Below are 17,272 nucleotides of genomic sequence, written 5' to 3' on the forward strand. Positions count from 1 at the left end.
AAATCTCAGTTTTAGCAATACCCTCCGCATCCCTATTAGAAATGCTTCTGCAGTGTAGTCATCTCAGCCAAACACAAGACAGAGATGGCTTTGCTCAGGTGGCTGCAGAAGGGAGGTTTTGGTACACTAAATGTTTTGTCAGATTAATGTTTATTTTCTTTCACTTTAATTTTCCCAGTCTGTTGCTGAAAGGCTGCTGCTGTAAGTCACGGCTGGGCAGGTAACCATCTGTTAATGAGTAATTCTTGTGTCTGATATCAGCATTGATCTGGCCCATATTTTGCAATGTAATGTCATCTCCTGAGTGGGCTTGCTTGGAGCTCCTTGTTATTGCTATGCCATGCTTTTAATTCGCTCCTGAAGGGAAAGAGATGGGAGAGGCCTGGATGGTAAATCGTCTCTGATGACGAGCAACATTTGATCAGCTCCTCTGGAGGTGCTCTTAAACGCTTGCTGAGTACACCAGTGATCATCTCCGAGGGTCAGGCACTTTGTAAACTCTTCACTCCCTTTGGTTTGGGGAGAGTATCTTGCTACATGGCATTCCCATCTACCCACAAAAACATTAATGATTAACAACGATAACAGCTCTGCTTACTTAGAAAACTAAAATACCCTAAAGTCAAGTAAATCACAGTCCCTTGTGAAAGCTTGTTGCTGACTCACTCTCCTGCTTCAGCCCAGCCCTGGAAGTTTCCCTCTGCCAGGCAAAACCTTTGTGAGAGGAGAGCAAAGATGAAAGCCTGTGCTCCTCTCACTGTTGTCTTGGCTCTGACTCTGAGCAGTGACTGTACAAGGACGGTAAGTCTGATTCTTCTGTTTTGGAGTGGTGGACCACCTACGTGCTGGCTGGCAGGACAAGGTTGCCTTGGGGTCAGATGAGTGAAGCTGCCGACCAGACTGAAAGAAAGAGCGCTTCAAATGAAAAACAAAAAGGGGTTTGCTAAACGAAGGCTCACAGGAATGCTGACTAAGCAGGGGACCCATATGTATCTGCATTCATAGAAATTGCTTACACCCATGCCTTGCTAGGGAGGAAGAGTGGGAAGGGAGGAAGGACCACAAAGATTGAAATACTTTGAAAATGCATCTCAGAAATGTATTGACACGAGCATGTACCTGCAGTGGCATGGAAGGAGAGTGCTACCCCGCCAGACTTTGCTGCTACCTGGTAACTGAACATGCCAGCTTAGGTAACCATCCCCTTCTTTTCAAACCTCTCCCTGTTTTCGTGCCATGCCCTTCAGTGTTTTCATTGGGTGCCTTGTGTCTTTTTTTGGGGTATGTCTACAAGGCAGCTGAAGCACTGCCGAGTGTGGCCGTGATGCTTTGACTTTGTTAGCTTGCTTAAACCCCACCATGGCCTGGCACCCACCATGGACTAGCAGTGCAGCTAATAGCCCGGACCCCCCGTTGTGTGGCTTTATGGTTAGCCTTATTTCACCAGCTAGTTTAAAACTAGCTCAGATGTACTTAAATGATGCTATAATCCTAACTGACCCAGTGAAGTATCTCCTAAGACATTGCAGGTGGGAGCAGAGAGGAATATTCGTGGTGCCGAGGAAAAGATCAGCCCTGGCTGAAGCCTTTGGAGGCTGCTCAGTGCTGGCGGAGTCAGTGCAGTGCAAAAACTGCTTCTTCCTCAGAACTGTTCCAGTCCTCCCTATATATCTTAGAAGCAGCTTTGTCTTATCCCTTACTTGTTATGTCCCCTCTCCAGTTCTGCGTTCATGATGTGCTGCTTCTTTGACTGCTTTTGTGATATTTTATTTTGCTATAGTTCGCTGCCACCAAAGGTGATGACAGCTGGCACTTTACGTGTGTTACCATTTTTTATTATTTCCTGTGGCTTAAAATCAGCTCAGCCTGGTGCTCTTTGCTTGCTGATTGGCAGCTCCTAATAAAGTAGAGGTTGCTTTTTTAACTAATGCCCTGGGGGATACAGCTAAATGGCAGGAAAAGTCAAATGCTGGGATATTATTTGTAACTGTGAACTGTCCCCAGAATGCATATATGCTTCCTGCCGAAAGAAATAGGAGATGTATCCTTTGGCAATAGAAATATATAATGGAGCAGAGCTTTGGCCTTTTTTGTGCTGTGCTGTGTTTTCCTGGTTTAACAAAGACCTTTCACGAGCCAGTGTTTATCTACCCTCTTTCATCAGACTGTGCCCCAGCAAAAATCACACACAAAAAATGAGAACTTTGCAGAAGCACTGGGAGAAACACAATTTCAGGGCACCCTGGAAAGCTATAGGATGGTTCCCAGAGTGAATTTGTGTCTCCAATCCACATTCTTTTTTTTTTTTTTTTTTTGTAGCACTACAAATCTGGGGCAGGAAGAGGCTCAAAACATGAGTTCACTCGCCCACAAGGTACAAAGTCAAATCCAATAGGTTTCATGACAGTAAGAATGATGTGCCTGTCTGTATCCATGCTGTGCAAGTCAGTAGTAAGCCTGTCTTTGTTTCAACATGAATAAGGATTATGGAATGGTTATGCCAATATTAATTTCTGTGTAGAAGGGAATTTGGGATTAGCTCAGGAATCTCAGGTAATTTTCCTTCAGGTGTGGATTAATGGGAAGGTGCTGATAGGATTTCGGTTTGTCTCAGCTGATGTGGCTTATATTCACTCATAACACGGTGTGGCTGTCGGTGTGCAACTTCCTTAATCAGAGCTGCGTCTGCCCTGCATCTTTAAGGTATATAAGCTCTTTGATATGCATAAGTTCTGTTTCTGCTGCAGCCCTTCATCTCCCTGTGGGAGAAGGGTTTGGGCCCCTTGCAGTTGGCGGGATGCCTTTGTTTTGATGGCACCTAAATAATCAGTTGTCCTGGCTGTGCGCGCACATTGCAGACTTCCATTTTAAAACTTCTGTTGTCCTGTGCTTTTGCTGTTAAGGATTACATGAATCAGGCCATTAGTGGTGCCTTTATAGCTTAGTCTTTAATGGGCTTTGGGATGCAATATGTCTTCTGAATGGATGTATTTTCACAACTCCCCCAACTGCTTATAACAGGAGCGATGAGACAAGGAAGATAAATATCTGAACTTTTGCTTAATTAGTTCAGACAATGAAAACCAGGCTTGGAAAAGGGACAGCAGAGTGGCTGGCAGTAGCTATTTCACATTGACAGATAAGTAGACAGTTAGGACACATAAGTGACCATAATTCCAACCGGTTAGGAAGCGTTTGGACCACAGGAACAGGTTATCTTTTCCACAATGCTAATAACTGGCCTCAGCAGCTCTTTGAGATGATGGGTCTGGGTTTGTGAGGGTTAACAGATATTGCAAAGGTGTGCAGGAGGCCCAGCCATGATGGAAGGGGTAAGCTCAGGATAAGGAGTAGTCGTACATCATCACTGAGAAATGGAAATGTGCTGTGCTGCCAGCTTGGTTGTATGCCCCATTTCTCTCCTACGTCAGTGGCTGGCTTCCCGTTCACGCTCCCAGCTCTCAGAAGTGATTGCTTTTAGTTTAATGGTTAAATAAGCTCTGACAGTTTTTCATTGTCTTCTTTATCTCCAGTCTCTTTCATTCTTAAGACTCATCTTGAAGGATTTTTCCTGTTAGACTCCCACTACCCTTCCTAGACTCCCACCACCCTTCCTTAGACTCCCATCACTGATGTGGTAAACATAAAACTTGCCCTTTTCAGACACCAGTCCCATCGATTTCTCCCCACTTGTAAGGAACCTGCTTATCCCAAAGGGAAGGTGGTATGATCAAATTATCTGTCATCTCCCCCAACCTTTAAAACCTTCTTTCTCCTGACTGTTTCTATTTCAGTTTGTACTGTCTGGTGCCTTAATCGTTTTAAACAGATGTTACAACGTGATATGGAGCCTGAAAGGATACTACTTCAGAAATCAATTTAATATGCTATTACAATACTACATAATTAGAAATGATTATTGCAATTAATGAATATAATTGGCATTTGCTGTACCAGAAATTGCAATATATTTTGAGCTGAAATGATCTGAGATCTTTTTTCTACTGCAGAGCCCATTAATCTTTGTTGATTCAGTCATTACATAGGATTTCAAACCTCTTCTTATGCACTGCAAGTTACAGACACAGAGTCCAAAGTACAGCTGAAGAACTTGAAGATATCTATCTTCATTATTTCATATAATAACATATAATACATATACCTGTGGGTTGGATTTCAGCTGCATGATGAGGTTTTTATTCTTGTATTTCAGTGTTTACGGAGGATGGAAATTTATGCAAATTTCCTTTCCGGTACGGTGGAAGGTTTTATCACTCGTGTTTATCAAATTTATTTTCCCGAAAGAAATGGTAAGTTAACATTGCTCATAGATGAAGACAGCATTCAAATGAAAATGTCATCCTTTTAGTGCTTTAATCTTGTTGTTAGAACAATTAACTTGAGCTTGATGTTGTGCCCAAGGAAAGCCATGCAGTTCTCCTGTTTGTAGTCATGGCCCTCAGGTCAAGGCTTGTGCTTAGAGGGGAGGGAGCCCAGGCATGGGGTCTCAAGGGCCACAGAAACTCAAGAACTGCAGAAATATTTCCTCCTTGGCCTTCATATTGGAATTGCAAATTATATGAGTGGCAAGAGCTTGTACAGAAAGGCCAGGACTGATGGCATGACCCTCTGCTGAGGAAGAAAGGAGAAATACAGACAGCTGTAAGAGCTGATGCTTGGTTACGGAATTGTTTGATTTGTGTGGGCCATACTTGTACTGCAGCAGAGACCATCTAATTTTTGAGAAAAGTTTATTTTTTTTTCTCTTCGGATTAGCACCAGGCCCCTTTTGGACAGTGCAGTACCAAGAGGTGAGGTAGTAATCTCCTACTTGTAGGGTAATGATTTATTCTACTAGTGCATTTAAGGCCAGGTCTCCTTATTTTGGGCAAACGTTATTCTTTTACGTATGCAGAAGTTGTTAAAAGTCTTCATTTTTCATTTTGGGGCAAGGGCAGTCAGGTGGGAACCCTCCTGCAGCAAGCACTGAATAAACAAGACTAACTTTGCAGATAAGCCTATCTAACAGGTGTATATTAACAGAAATCAAAGGCAATAAAGCAGAGAATATAAGTGTACCATTAATGTGAAAATATGCATGCAGAGATGAATTATGTGAAGATATATACTTGCATGTTTTCAGGGTGGAGATAACACAGAATCACAGAATGGTCAGGGTTGGAAGGGACCTCTGGTTTATAGAGTATTTTTCTTGCCTATGCAGGGCAGAACTCTCGTTTTCTATACTGGACTGTCTAATTTTTTCATGATCTGTGTCATCTTTGTGATGGCACATCTGTTTGAAGTGCAAGTTCTGGTGTAATATAAACAAAAAACCACACACTTCACACAAATAGACATAGAGCTGCAAGCTAGGAGGCCACTTCATTTCCCCAACATCCATAGTTACAATCCAGATAAGAAAAGCCTCAAGAAAACAAGAATTTGAGACTATCTTAACAAAAGTAAGGGGACTGGACTAATTTTCCAGTTTGAACCCTGTCCTTGATGAACAGTAGCCACAAAGAGTTTGAACTTTGGACTAACTTAATTTAATGCAATGCTTAAGATGGATCTTGTTAATACATGACACTCTGTGTATTTGTTTTTAGTCAGTTAGGCCACAGAAATGGAAAAAAGGAAAAACCCGCAAATGGATAGGGTCCAAGGTTGGAGCACACTTTAGAGCAGACCTTGGACAACTTGCTCTTATGCTTCCGATTTTTAAAAAGCCATTTACAAGTGGGGAGACAAGGAGGAGGACAGCTGGAGCTGTTTGGTTTTGACAGGCCATTTCACCCCATGGCTGACCTTCTGGCCAGTGTTTACTCTGCTTTCATAAGCTAAAAGCAATATAACGTGTGACTTCAGGCACAGAGATGCCGGGAAAAGAGCCCCGGATAGCAGTCAGGAAACTTGCTCTGTGCATTTTTGTGTGACTTGGCACTAGGCCATGCTGGATTGATGCTGGATAACTGATCCCAGGGGACCTGGCAGGCAGCAGGAGAGGGTAAGGCTTGTGACCTTCCTGCTCCTGCTGGCCTGCGAGCTGCTAGTAATGACAGAGATAACGAGAGGCTGGATGCCACCTGCCTCCTTGGGGCCATGCACAAGAAGACCACACCAGGAGAATGCTGCATTACTCACTTAATGAGTCCCTGTCCTTAGTCCTCAAGCCGTACTTCAAGGCAGGAGTCTACAGTGTGAACCAAAGCCTGCTCCAATTGGCTTCAATTTTATTATATGTTTTCTCATACTACATACGACACAGATATTGTGTGGTAGCCCATCATATTAAGTTCAACAAGCAGATAGTCCTGCAGAAAAAGTTTAAGAGCAGTGTCTATCTTACTAAAAAGCTGAACATCTCATTTATGAAAGCTACTATGTTGATTAAAAGGGCTAAATGTGGAAGCAAACAGACATGACCTTGTCCATTTGTAACGTTAAATGTTTCAACATAAATCAGAGTCCTGACCACAGAAACCTCTTCCTACTTACTCTGAGAGCAACAAATAAGTTGTATCTTTATAAATATTTATCAAAAATGCTGGAAAGAAGACAAAATAATAGCAGTATTCAAATCACAAACTTCCTTTAACAACATCCTGTATTGCATTTCCCTTTAATTATAGTCTGTTTTCACAGATAAATTCCTGTTTAGAGGCCTCTTACCGGGTACTAAAGATGTCATGTAAATTTACCTTTTGTGCTGAAGAGAAAAAATTAGCTGGAACTGTTGCTGAAGTTCATTGGTACCTCCAGAAAGACAAAGCAGTGTAGGGACAGACAAAATGGGTGTGCAATGAACGCCTGTGAGAGCAGATTGGGAAGGTGGTCTGAATTGCAGCCATGCTGTGGCTGCAGGGATGCTGCCAGCGCCCTGCCTCTGTGTCCCACGGTGGGATGGGTTCCTGCTCAAGGGGAATGACGGGAGCAGATTTTGGCTCAGATTTGGCTGTGACTGGAGAAGCCTTATCCTGTGCTTGAGTGCTGGACATATGGGTCCCCATTATGCCAGGTTGAAAGGGTGGGCTTAGGTCTGTATAGAAAAGGCATGATCTTACTGTCTTCTCTGGAAAGGGGAAGACTTGATACTTTGGCCACAGACTGAAAACAGTGCAAAGGAGTGTTTTGGCCAGCTGGATTACAAGATGGAGAGTTTATGCCAGTTCTGGAAAGGAGAAGGACATGTGGGGTGAGCCAGGAGACACCAAGCATCAGACTCTGGATTTTGTTGGCATTGGTGGTGGTTGCTCTGGTGTTGTCAGGTGAAGTCTGGCCATCTCTCATGGTCAGGACAACATCTAAAAAGGTCTGAGGGAACCTCCAAGCCTTGAACATGATGACAGCACCAGGCATGATGGCAGAGCTCTCTTCTTACACCAGTTTGGCTTGTGCCCGAGGCTTTGCTTGATCTCCAAACCATCCTATTATTAAGGCTCCCGATGCTCCTGATGGGTAAACCAGCACGTTTTCCATTTATCCTGCCTAGCAGTCAGGCCTCATCTGTGACACACCATTTTGTTGTCCATTCCCATGTTGTTTACCACACATGGGTTTAAAATGTTGTTTAAATCAATCCCTAGTAGTGAACTTCTCTGGTGTAATTAATTCAGTATCCGTGTCTTTAAATTTTCATATTTTTGTTAACATTTTCTTTATGTGACAGTGTGATGTAGAGACACTTGTTATAAATTTAGGGAGTGGGCCCATTTACAAGTAGCACAAAGAAATATTAAGCCCATTTGGTTGGTGTGGGTGCTGGAGGTAACATTCCATAAGACCAAATTGTTATTACATTTTTGGTAAGCCTCCCAGCAAAGAAGAGATTTTAAAAAAAAAAGGAGAGAAACTAGTGAAATAGCTTTGAGGATGTGCTGAGCTTCTCCCATACAGTGAGAGATAAGTGGCGGAAAATATAAAAGGATTATGTGAATGTGTAAGAAGCCTTGCACTGAGAAGCTAGCCTGGCATCACAGGGGAGGACCAACATCTTCATAGTCACTGCAAGGCAGTAGGGAAGGAGGGGACTGGTTGTGAAGAGCATTGGGTGGGAGGACCAGTGGGTTGTGGAAAGCTAGTGGAAGAAGCCTCTGTCAGGGTCTCTGGTGAGAAAAAACATTTAAGAGGGAAAAAATTGAGTTTCCATTTGCTTAGAACTTGTCTGCTGCCGGACAGACTCCAGAGAGTATTAATTTGCATATAAATTGTTTTTTTCCTCCTAATGATCAGAGTTTTCTTAAATTCTTTCAGTGTATACAGGGCCTTTTCCATTTATGTCTTCCATGCTCCCCCGTGTAACATCCCTCTGCTAAACATAAGAAGGACATGGACCTGCTGGAGCGTGTCCAGAGGAGAGCCACGAGGATGATCCGAGGGCTGGAGCACCTCTCCTATGAGGAGAGGCTGAAAGAGTTGGGGCTGTTCAGCCTGGAGAAGAGAAGGCTCCGGGGAGATCTTATTGTGGCCTTCCAGTACCTAAAGGGGGCCTACAGGAGAGCTGGGGAAGGACTTTTTACTAGGGCTTGTAGCGATAGGATGAGGGGGAATGGCTTTAAACTAGAAGAGGGCAGGTTCAGATTGAACATTAGGAAGAAGTTTTTCACTTTGAGGGTGGTAAGGCACTGGAACAGGTTGCCCAGAGAGGTTGTTGTGGCCCCGTCCCTGGAGGTGTTCAAGGCCAGGCTGGACGTGGCCTTGGGCAACCTGGTCTAGTGGGAGGTGTCTCTGTCTATGGCAGGGGGGTTGGAACGTGATGATCTTCAAGGTCTTTTCCAACCTAAACCATTCTATGATTCTATGATAAATCAATAATTACGTCAATCAGAAAAGTTAGAAAAGTTGGGATTCTCCTTCCCTGCCATGGCTGGCACGGATGAAGTGTCCAGTCATAGGCACTTTTACCAACAATGACACAAGCAGCGCACCACTGAGAACTGCTTTTAACCTACTCCTCACCTTAATGCTCATAAGTAATAGACCATCCTTTAAAAAAGCACGATCCACTTCCCACCGAAGGAGCCCAGAGAAATTTCCATTAACTCCCAGCAGAGTTGCATGGGCCTTAATGCCTGTGAGAAAACAGCTGCTTTAAGAAGGCATCAAGTCAATCTGTGCTACGCTACTGAGAATGTTTCTTTTTGTGCACCTTATATAATTGAGGTCACCAAACTTAATATGCGCGGCCTATTCAGATGCTCTGTAGGAATTAAAGCATTTTAAATACCACATAGCGTCTAATTAAGAAGAAAAGTAGGGCAGTTAAAATGGTAGACATGCTCTACAATAAAATTTCAATCTAGCTTGTGACATCCTACAGTGAAAAAATATTTGATAACACAACTGCTAAGGTTGTTGACTTATACTAACCGGTATACCTTGTTATCACAAGGTATGATAAAAACATACGTAACAAAAATAGATTATCAGGCACGTTAAATAAAGCAAACTCCTATTTCTTCCAGTGCTGTGCAGCCACGTATTTTTCTGTGTAGTGGCAGCTGATATTTATTATACTGCATTAGAACTGGTTGGGGAGGATGTTTTGGTGGACGACTCTTTGGGACACAATGTGGACCTCCAAGGTTCAGCCTTGGGTCAGTCATGCACTCCCTGCACGGCCTCGGGGAAGCCTATAAGTCTACCTCTGCAAATGGAGAATAGCAGCTTAATGCTCATTGGAGCGCTATGAGTTGGGGAGATAACAGACTGATGAGGGCAAGGAAAGCGTGCAGATAAAAGACTTGTCAAAGTTTGTCGCGGTAGGATTCCCACGGGCATCGTGGCGTGCAGGATTCAGCCCACTGCTCTGCAAAAAGGAGGCGTTTTATCTGTGCATTTGGAAATCACCCCCGTGTCAGTTATTTCCTCATTTCATCTGGCAAGTTAAAAAATAGAAATACTTTGAAGGAACTGAGTGCAAAACACGTTTGCCGCTGACAGCCAGGAAAAAGTCCCTCTGTGGACAGTCTCCTGCCTCCACAGATTATTAAAGTAACTGACAGGCATAAAAACTGGGTTGGGTCCTGTTTTGCCTGTTCTGTAATGAATAAAGGAGACATAATTTATTTGCTTTGGTTTTGGTTTTTATTTCTGTCTTTCATTTTCTAATCTTAGAAATAGAAAGAAGGTTGGGTTTTTCTGGAGGATTCATTGGAGATCTCAGGTCCTGCTTCCACATCTCAATCTGTATTTTGTTTGAGAGGAATGGTGCAGAGCATCTTTAACAACAACAACAACTAAAAGCATATTTGTCCTCTGGAGTTCAGAGATTTTGAATGAAACATGTTAATTAGGAAAAAAAGCATGAATTTCCAGGTTGCCAAAGAATGAAGGCCATATAGATTCAGTGCAATCATCCAGGTTGTTTAAAACTGTGCTAAAGTGCACCTTTAATTCTTCTCAGGTGTTCAACAACACATAACTACGACCGGGACAGGAAATGGGGACACTGTGCTTTGTTGCCTGAAGACCACTCAGGTAAGGCGAACCATTGTTTAGTTGCTCCAGATACTGCAGGTGGCAAAGTGGGAGCCAGGTAAGGAGGGACGGTGCCTTTAGTGCTGCTTTTATTCGGTTTACACAGAACAAGCCTTCACATTAGCTGTTTCCGCGATCTCTCTGTGACTCCACATAACCATAGCACTGGACCGTGAATATCACAGAGTCTTTAATTCACTTTCTGTTGGCTAACTTGAAGTCATGGAGAGGAATTACGGTAACGCCAACATGGAAACCTGAACTCCTGCTGGAGATCAGCACAGAGGTGATCACCTTCTTCCTCATGGCTTGCATATGCCTTTTAGTTTTCCCCTCATTTAATCAACTACATTTTCCATCTCTATGACCAGTTAATTTTTTAGAAGGTAAAGAAACATTTCACACCCTGTACGACACGCAGCCATCACTTCCAGCTGTCCCTGCTCAAGATGTCAGGTAAAGAGCAGAGCTTCAAAACCAGACTTCTTTGGGCTTTGGGCTGCATCAGAGAAGACAAGAGGACAGATACATCCGTTGCAGGAGTACTGAGGGACAACGAAAGGGTTACATAGCTGAGCAGTGCTACGGCTTCATGTGGTCACCACACTGCAGTGCTACAATTACCTTATTGCGAAAGTTTGTCTAAAACAGGAAGCCAAGGTCTGCGGCAAATTCTCCTTTCTATGTAAGTCCCTTTAATTGACACACTGGGTGAAAGCATCACATCCCAAGCAGTTCAGTGGGGAACATGCATCCCTGCTCTCAGCAGTACCTCGATGGTTGGCCCTTGCTTGTCTCTGTCTCCCCAACTTGATGTTTCATGAGCTGGATGCCGAGGTATTCTCATTTTATAAGGAACGTACATATCTAAATCTCAATTTGTACAGTGACAGACCAGCACTGAAAAATCAGGTGTTGCACTGATCAGACTTGATGCCCCTGAGGCTTTTTTTGGATCTGTGTCTAAACACTGATCATGTTCCTCTTTTCTCCTTCACATTACTTTCAAATGTGACCTGTCTTGTTTAGTCTGCAGCATATGGCCAGATGCCCTTAGATGTTCACTTCCCATTTTACAATGAAAGGCATTTTCCACCATCCCCTCGCAGGGAGTTCTCCATCATGTCAGGAGACTCATTGCCAAGTTGATTACAATCTACCAGAGCGCTTGAAAAGCCAACGTTAGCTGAATTATGCCGAGAGTCTAAAATTAAGCAGTGCACAGCATCATCATTTTAAAATGAACTATTTTAAATTATTTTCCAGCCTGGCTTTAAAACAGATTAACAATAGATCAGAGACAAATGACCTAATCCCAAAACAAGCAGCAATGCATGTGTCTTTGTAATGCAAGTATGTCAGACATGAGCGTAGACTTTATAGACTGTTCATGCTTATAAGAGTCAGGTTATGAGGGCTGCACTTATTCATGAGTATCCTCCCAGAGCTTAAAACATTGGAAACGGTAACTCATGACTGCTTTAATCCTCCACTGAGACAGTGACTGTCACGGTGGTGGCTGGCTGACTCAAAGAGGCTTTTCCAGTAGCTGAAGAAGGAGTTCTCCAAGCCTAGCATTGTATTTCTGGGGGTGCCTTGTGCCACCTCTGTCCCTCCCTCAGCCTGTCTCCATGGCCCTGCCAGCCCCACATGCAGCCATCTCCGCACCTAGCTGGCTGCTCGTAAGCCTTTTTGGGCTTTCTGGCTCAGTTTTGCTTGTTACCCACTGCAGCATTGGATAGGGTGCTTTGCAACAAGAAAGCCACCTTCTCTGCCTGCCCCTTGCTAAGGGGTATCACTGTCAAGGTACCCTAATGCCAGTGAGAGCTTGCCCTGGCTACTGTTTGTTTTTTTTTTTGTTTTTTCTTCTCCAGAAAAAAAGAATTAAATGCGTGAGAGAGGAAAGGAAAAAAGGAAAAGAAAACAGGATGGGATAGCTGGAAGAGATCACTGCTGGCTATTGCAATGAAATTTCTGAAAGCATTAAAAATTTTGTAAAATTAAATGAAAACGTCTCGAGCTGTTCACTTGTCTATAAACATAAGTCCACTTATATTTTTAAGCAGCAAGCACTGTATTTGGACTTGGAAAAGGTTTAACAGATCACCAGGCATAGCTTAAAGAGAAAAGACTTAAAGTGAGGCTGAAAGGAAGGAGCGGCATAATGGCTGAAGGGAATTTCAAACAGACGGGTAGAAAGTTCACCTGCTGGGGAAGATAGCTAGGAAGAAAGAAGCAGTCAAACTGAATAATGCTGATCTTTAAAATCTGGAAAACATGATTTTGTTGTGAAAAAAATCCACTGAAATATTAAATCTTTGGGGAAATGTAAAGACTTTCTAGACACTTGAAAAAACAGAAAAAATTAAATTTTGTGGAAAGAAAGTATCCTTTGGCCATGAGAGATTGTTGAGGATTGTGTGAACTGGGATGGGGAAGGAGCTGCTTGAAAGCAAAGGCCGAGGAACGAACTCTCTCCAGGCCAAGAATACCATGTGTACACAGGGAGTTGACCTGAGACCATTGGAGCTGCTTACAAATCAGTGTTAAGCAAATGTTGGAGGCATTGGTGCAGAAAAACACATCTGACATCTTCAAGAGAAAGTTTAACCGAAAACTGTTTAGCTTCGGGATGAAGTGAAGCTCGGGTATAAAGGCTCTGCCAGAGGGAGATGTTAGTACTGCGTTGTACAGAGCCAGAGCTCTCCATACCAACACCCAAGGTGCTTGTTCAAAACCCTCCTGAAATCAGTGGGAGCTGTATTGCTGCCTTCAGCTTCCCAGAGGATCCTCCACTGCTGCCCAGGAGATCTCTGTGGAGACCATATGTAGTATCTGCCTGATGTGACCCCTTCGTACACACAGGCCAACCGAGTTGTGAGTGTGTAGTTTGTATGTATGTATGCTTGTACATATACGTGGATAAAAGTGCAATGTGCGGGACTTCCAGACCTTGGGCAGTCTGTTAGGAGTACTGCTCTGAATATCTGGAAACCTTGGGCAAACGGCCAAACCCCCAGGGAGACCCAGACTTTGGGGAAAAGTGCCAGACAGTGAGTTTTTTTAAGAGACGTTTGGACTAATATGGAAAGAAGAAGTAGAGCAGTGTGGGCTGCACAAGCAGGAGGAAGAGGCATCGTCCCAGGAGGGGCTCTGGGGAAGAGCAGTCCCCGTTCTGGGAAAGGTGGGTGGCAGAAATGAAAGTTTTTGTGGGAAGATACGGTTAGAAGGGCGAGACAAGGCTACTGCTCGTTGAGCAGAGCCTCAGCGAGGTGAAGCTGAACTCAAGCTGATTGCTAGCAAGCACAGAGTGTTTTTCCCGTGAGGGCAGCGAGATACTGCTGGGTGGCTTTAGACATCGGCTGAGCTTTCAGGGACTTGGCACTCCCTAGTTAACGGGGGGCAGGATTCCCTGCAGGGAACTGTGATGTGTCCACATGCTTATGAGTAGAAGTTGTTCCTGGATTCCATGGAAGGTGGGGAGGGATACAGAATACCCTGGGGAAGTCAGGCTGGAGTGGTGGGTGGGATGCAGTGAGGAACTACGACTTGGAAAGAGACGGAGGACTGGAAGTGCTCTTTGCAGATTTAACAAGGGTACAAAAAAATATCTAGAGGGCCACTGTACCAGAATATGGCCTGGAGATCAAGTCATGGATTGGATGTGATGGAAGTAGGAAATACAGGATTTTCCTTTGAGGAAACACGACACCATTAAAAGTTTCATAACTATCAAATGGCAGGAACAGTAGGAACGTCACTGCCTTTACTTGATTTCCCTTGATGTTATCCTGGAGTGAAACTACCAGTGAATACACCCAGGCCTGCTATCTGATATCAATTACACCACTCTATTCTGAAGTAAACATTTTGGGCTGTGCAGGGGAACCTTCACATTTACACTGCTGTAGCAAAGCTCGGGATATGCCTTTTGGGCTTCGCTTCAACCCTGTATGTGTGTGCCTGTGTTTCCGTATGTTGCATCCCACGCTTAGGACCATACACTAACTGAAGTAGCACCTGAATTGAGTAACTCTACAGTTGCCCTGACGAAGTTTCACCACCCTTACAAAAAAGAGGGTTTGAATGCAGACAAGCTGCTGGGTCAGCTCTGCAGCGGGTGTAAAGCGTGATGTTGGTTGACTTCAGGGGAGACATACCCCTCGACACTGCCCCAAAACAGCTACAACAGCTTGCCAGCAAGACTCTTACACCTTTTGCATTGCACATCGCCAGGTAAAGCTTCCATTGCAGGGATGAGAATGTTATCCTGACACATGCCCTCCTCTCCCACCCTATTTTCCCATGAGTTAGAAAATTCCTTAAAAAGCAGAGTTACGTTAGACTGGTTCAGTTTGTTCTTGTGTGGCCTGATTTACTTGGATGTGCCCTTGTTTTGCTTCGTTTTTTTTTTTCCCTTTCTTCCAGCTGTCCATTCGTTTTAGTAAAAATCCAAAAATCCATAGCAAATTCTTCTGTCAAGGGTTGTCCTTTGTGTAATTTGAAAGAGAGATGCATAATCCCGGTCATTGATGTTGAAATGCAAAGCATGCAGGGCAGTAATCCGGGTAGAGGCAGAGCTGCAGCTTTCCCTCCCCAGTGTAAAGGCAGAGCTCCATCTTGTGGGCATTTGTCCCATCTTCTTCCTCACCACAGTGGCAGCTCTGGCAACTTCATGCATGACTGGACCTACTACCTTCGGACAAGTTACTCCGGCGAAGAAGGTTCAGCTCAGTGATTTACTATACAGTTTTAAAAATAATATGGATAAATGTAGGTGCTATACAGCTGGAAACAAACCCAATGTAAATTGGCTGGATAAACATTGTTTTAGATTAATAGGTGCTATTGAAACCACCGTGCATTGAATCCAAATGGTTCATGTAACCAAGCCGACGCATAACACAACAAAGCACAGCTTATCTGGCACCTGCTAACAACAACTTCTTATGTGGCTTGTCTAGATCACTGTGCAAACAACCCTTGCCAAAATGGAGGGACCTGTTCTCTTGCTCATGGCTATAGGACGTACCACTGTACCTGTCCTGAGGAATTCACGGGTGAGGACTGTCAGATGAGTAAGTATCTTCTTCCATGAGTGTTACATCATGAAATACGAGCAGTAAGTGGAGTTCATTAGTGTTTGCTTAATGAAAAGGTAGCGCTGTTGTGATGGGAGGGACCACTGCAGCATGAATGTTTGTGTAGGCAGATTTCCAAATGGTTATGACAGACAATCCATTACTGTCAGGACAGCTGAAAATAGCTTGATTATACAGTTATAAATTCAAGCATGCTCTGAGCCAGTGAAGTATTAAGCTATGGGAAACACAAAGAGCCTCTTCCTCCCCCTTAGCTGTTTTTAAGATTTAAATATCACTTATATGGTTGGAAATGACTAATAATATAATCCAGGAGGTAGGGTAGGGAGACATGAAAAAACAATAAAATTTCAGGTGACGCCTTATCCCTTATGTATATGCACACATGGGTCTATTACAGCTTTTCGTGTGATGTCAGCTTTACACCTGGGCACTACTCTACCTTCGAGGAAGTTATTCTCAAAGGAAGAGAGTCAGGCCAAAAGGCTTTGCTTGGTTTATTTTTCCATTTTTATGGTGGTGTCACTCCCAATTTGCTGCACGTCAAGCGAGGAATTAGACTTTTACACTGGGGGTTTTCAGCTGTGCTTGCTTTTCCCTGCAGCTCTAGGCTTCTCTCTCAATATAAACAAAGAAGTCTTTTTCAGCCCTGGTGCTCCACTGTCTCTAGCGCAGCCCATCATCCATGGATGATGCAGTAAAGTGGGACAGACACAAGTATATACCACTGATTTTATTTTTTTGTGTTTGCTGAATGGGCTTTTGGAAGGGCTTAAGTAATGGTGATGCTGTCACGCTCACAGGGCTTTAGGAGAAAGCCACCTCTGCCTCGAGGTCCTTGGAGCTGCTGCTACAGTGGCTCAGTGGCTCCACACTGTGGAGGCTGGCTTGCTTGAGAATCACCAGCTGTCAACAAATACGTCTGCTCAAGAGGGAAAAAAAGAGACGAGCAGGGAATGATGGAGACTGTGGTCCCATTCCTCACAAGAAATAACCTCAGAAAGCTTGTGTTGTTTTTTAAACTGTCTTTTAGAGAAATGTTTTGACAACAGTCTCTACGAGTTCTTTGATGTGGGCATGAGCTGGTCAAGAGTCCTACACGGAGCTGTGGAGCAGTGCGTGTGCGAGAATGGCCAGATCGAGTGCGAGAGTGTCGAACACAGAAGTAAGGCACTATTTTGCGTTACAGATATTGGCCTGTATGGAGTGGGGATAAAGGACAGTAAGGATATCAAAGCCGGAGCGGTATTGTACACAGTAATGCTGCTCTTGCAGCTCATGTACCCTCCCCTTTCCATCTCTGAGCAGTAATACTGGCCCCCAGGAAATCACTTCAACGTGTCCATCCTTATTTGTGGAAGCAGTTATATGCATTAAGCTGAATTTTAGGGACACAGCTCAATGCTTTCTTCACCAGGAGTGCAATCCTGAACTGCAGCGTGTAAGAATATGCAACAAACTGTATAGTAGAAGTGGTAAAATTATGAGCTCTCTTCTAAAACTGTAACATGCCTGAGAGGCACACCCTCCTCTGCTCTTCCCCTGCACACCTACAATCACATCATATTGCTGTTTCACATCTGGCATTTCTTCCCAAGCCTATCTCCCTCCTGAGCTGCCAGCGTATAAACTCCACCCGCCTCCAGGATCCCATTTGCCCTACGTCGACCTCAGGGTCCCCATGATTT

The 17,272-nt window shown here is 43.9% G+C and overlaps 1 protein-coding gene across 1 annotated transcript in view; it reads left to right on the plus strand.

Moving 5' to 3' along the window:
• Positions 1 to 735: 735 nt before the first annotated feature.
• HGFAC (HGF activator) overlaps positions 736 to 17,272 on the plus strand; it is a gene marked incomplete at both ends in the record, with an annotated part of 43,200 nt that continues 26,663 nt past the window's right edge. The window contains 6 exons of the mRNA XM_082483139.1: positions 736 to 801; positions 2,320 to 2,374; positions 4,214 to 4,310; positions 10,409 to 10,482; positions 15,447 to 15,560; positions 16,618 to 16,749. Coding sequence (XP_082339265.1) covers positions 736 to 801; positions 2,320 to 2,374; positions 4,214 to 4,310; positions 10,409 to 10,482; positions 15,447 to 15,560; positions 16,618 to 16,749 — 538 coding nt within the window. The remainder of the gene's footprint in view (positions 802 to 2,319; positions 2,375 to 4,213; positions 4,311 to 10,408; positions 10,483 to 15,446; positions 15,561 to 16,617; positions 16,750 to 17,272) is intronic.

This window comes from Vanellus vanellus (assembly GCF_965231255.1).
Source record: "Vanellus vanellus genome assembly, chromosome: 4".
NCBI lineage: Eukaryota > Metazoa > Chordata > Aves > Charadriiformes > Charadriidae > Vanellus > Vanellus vanellus.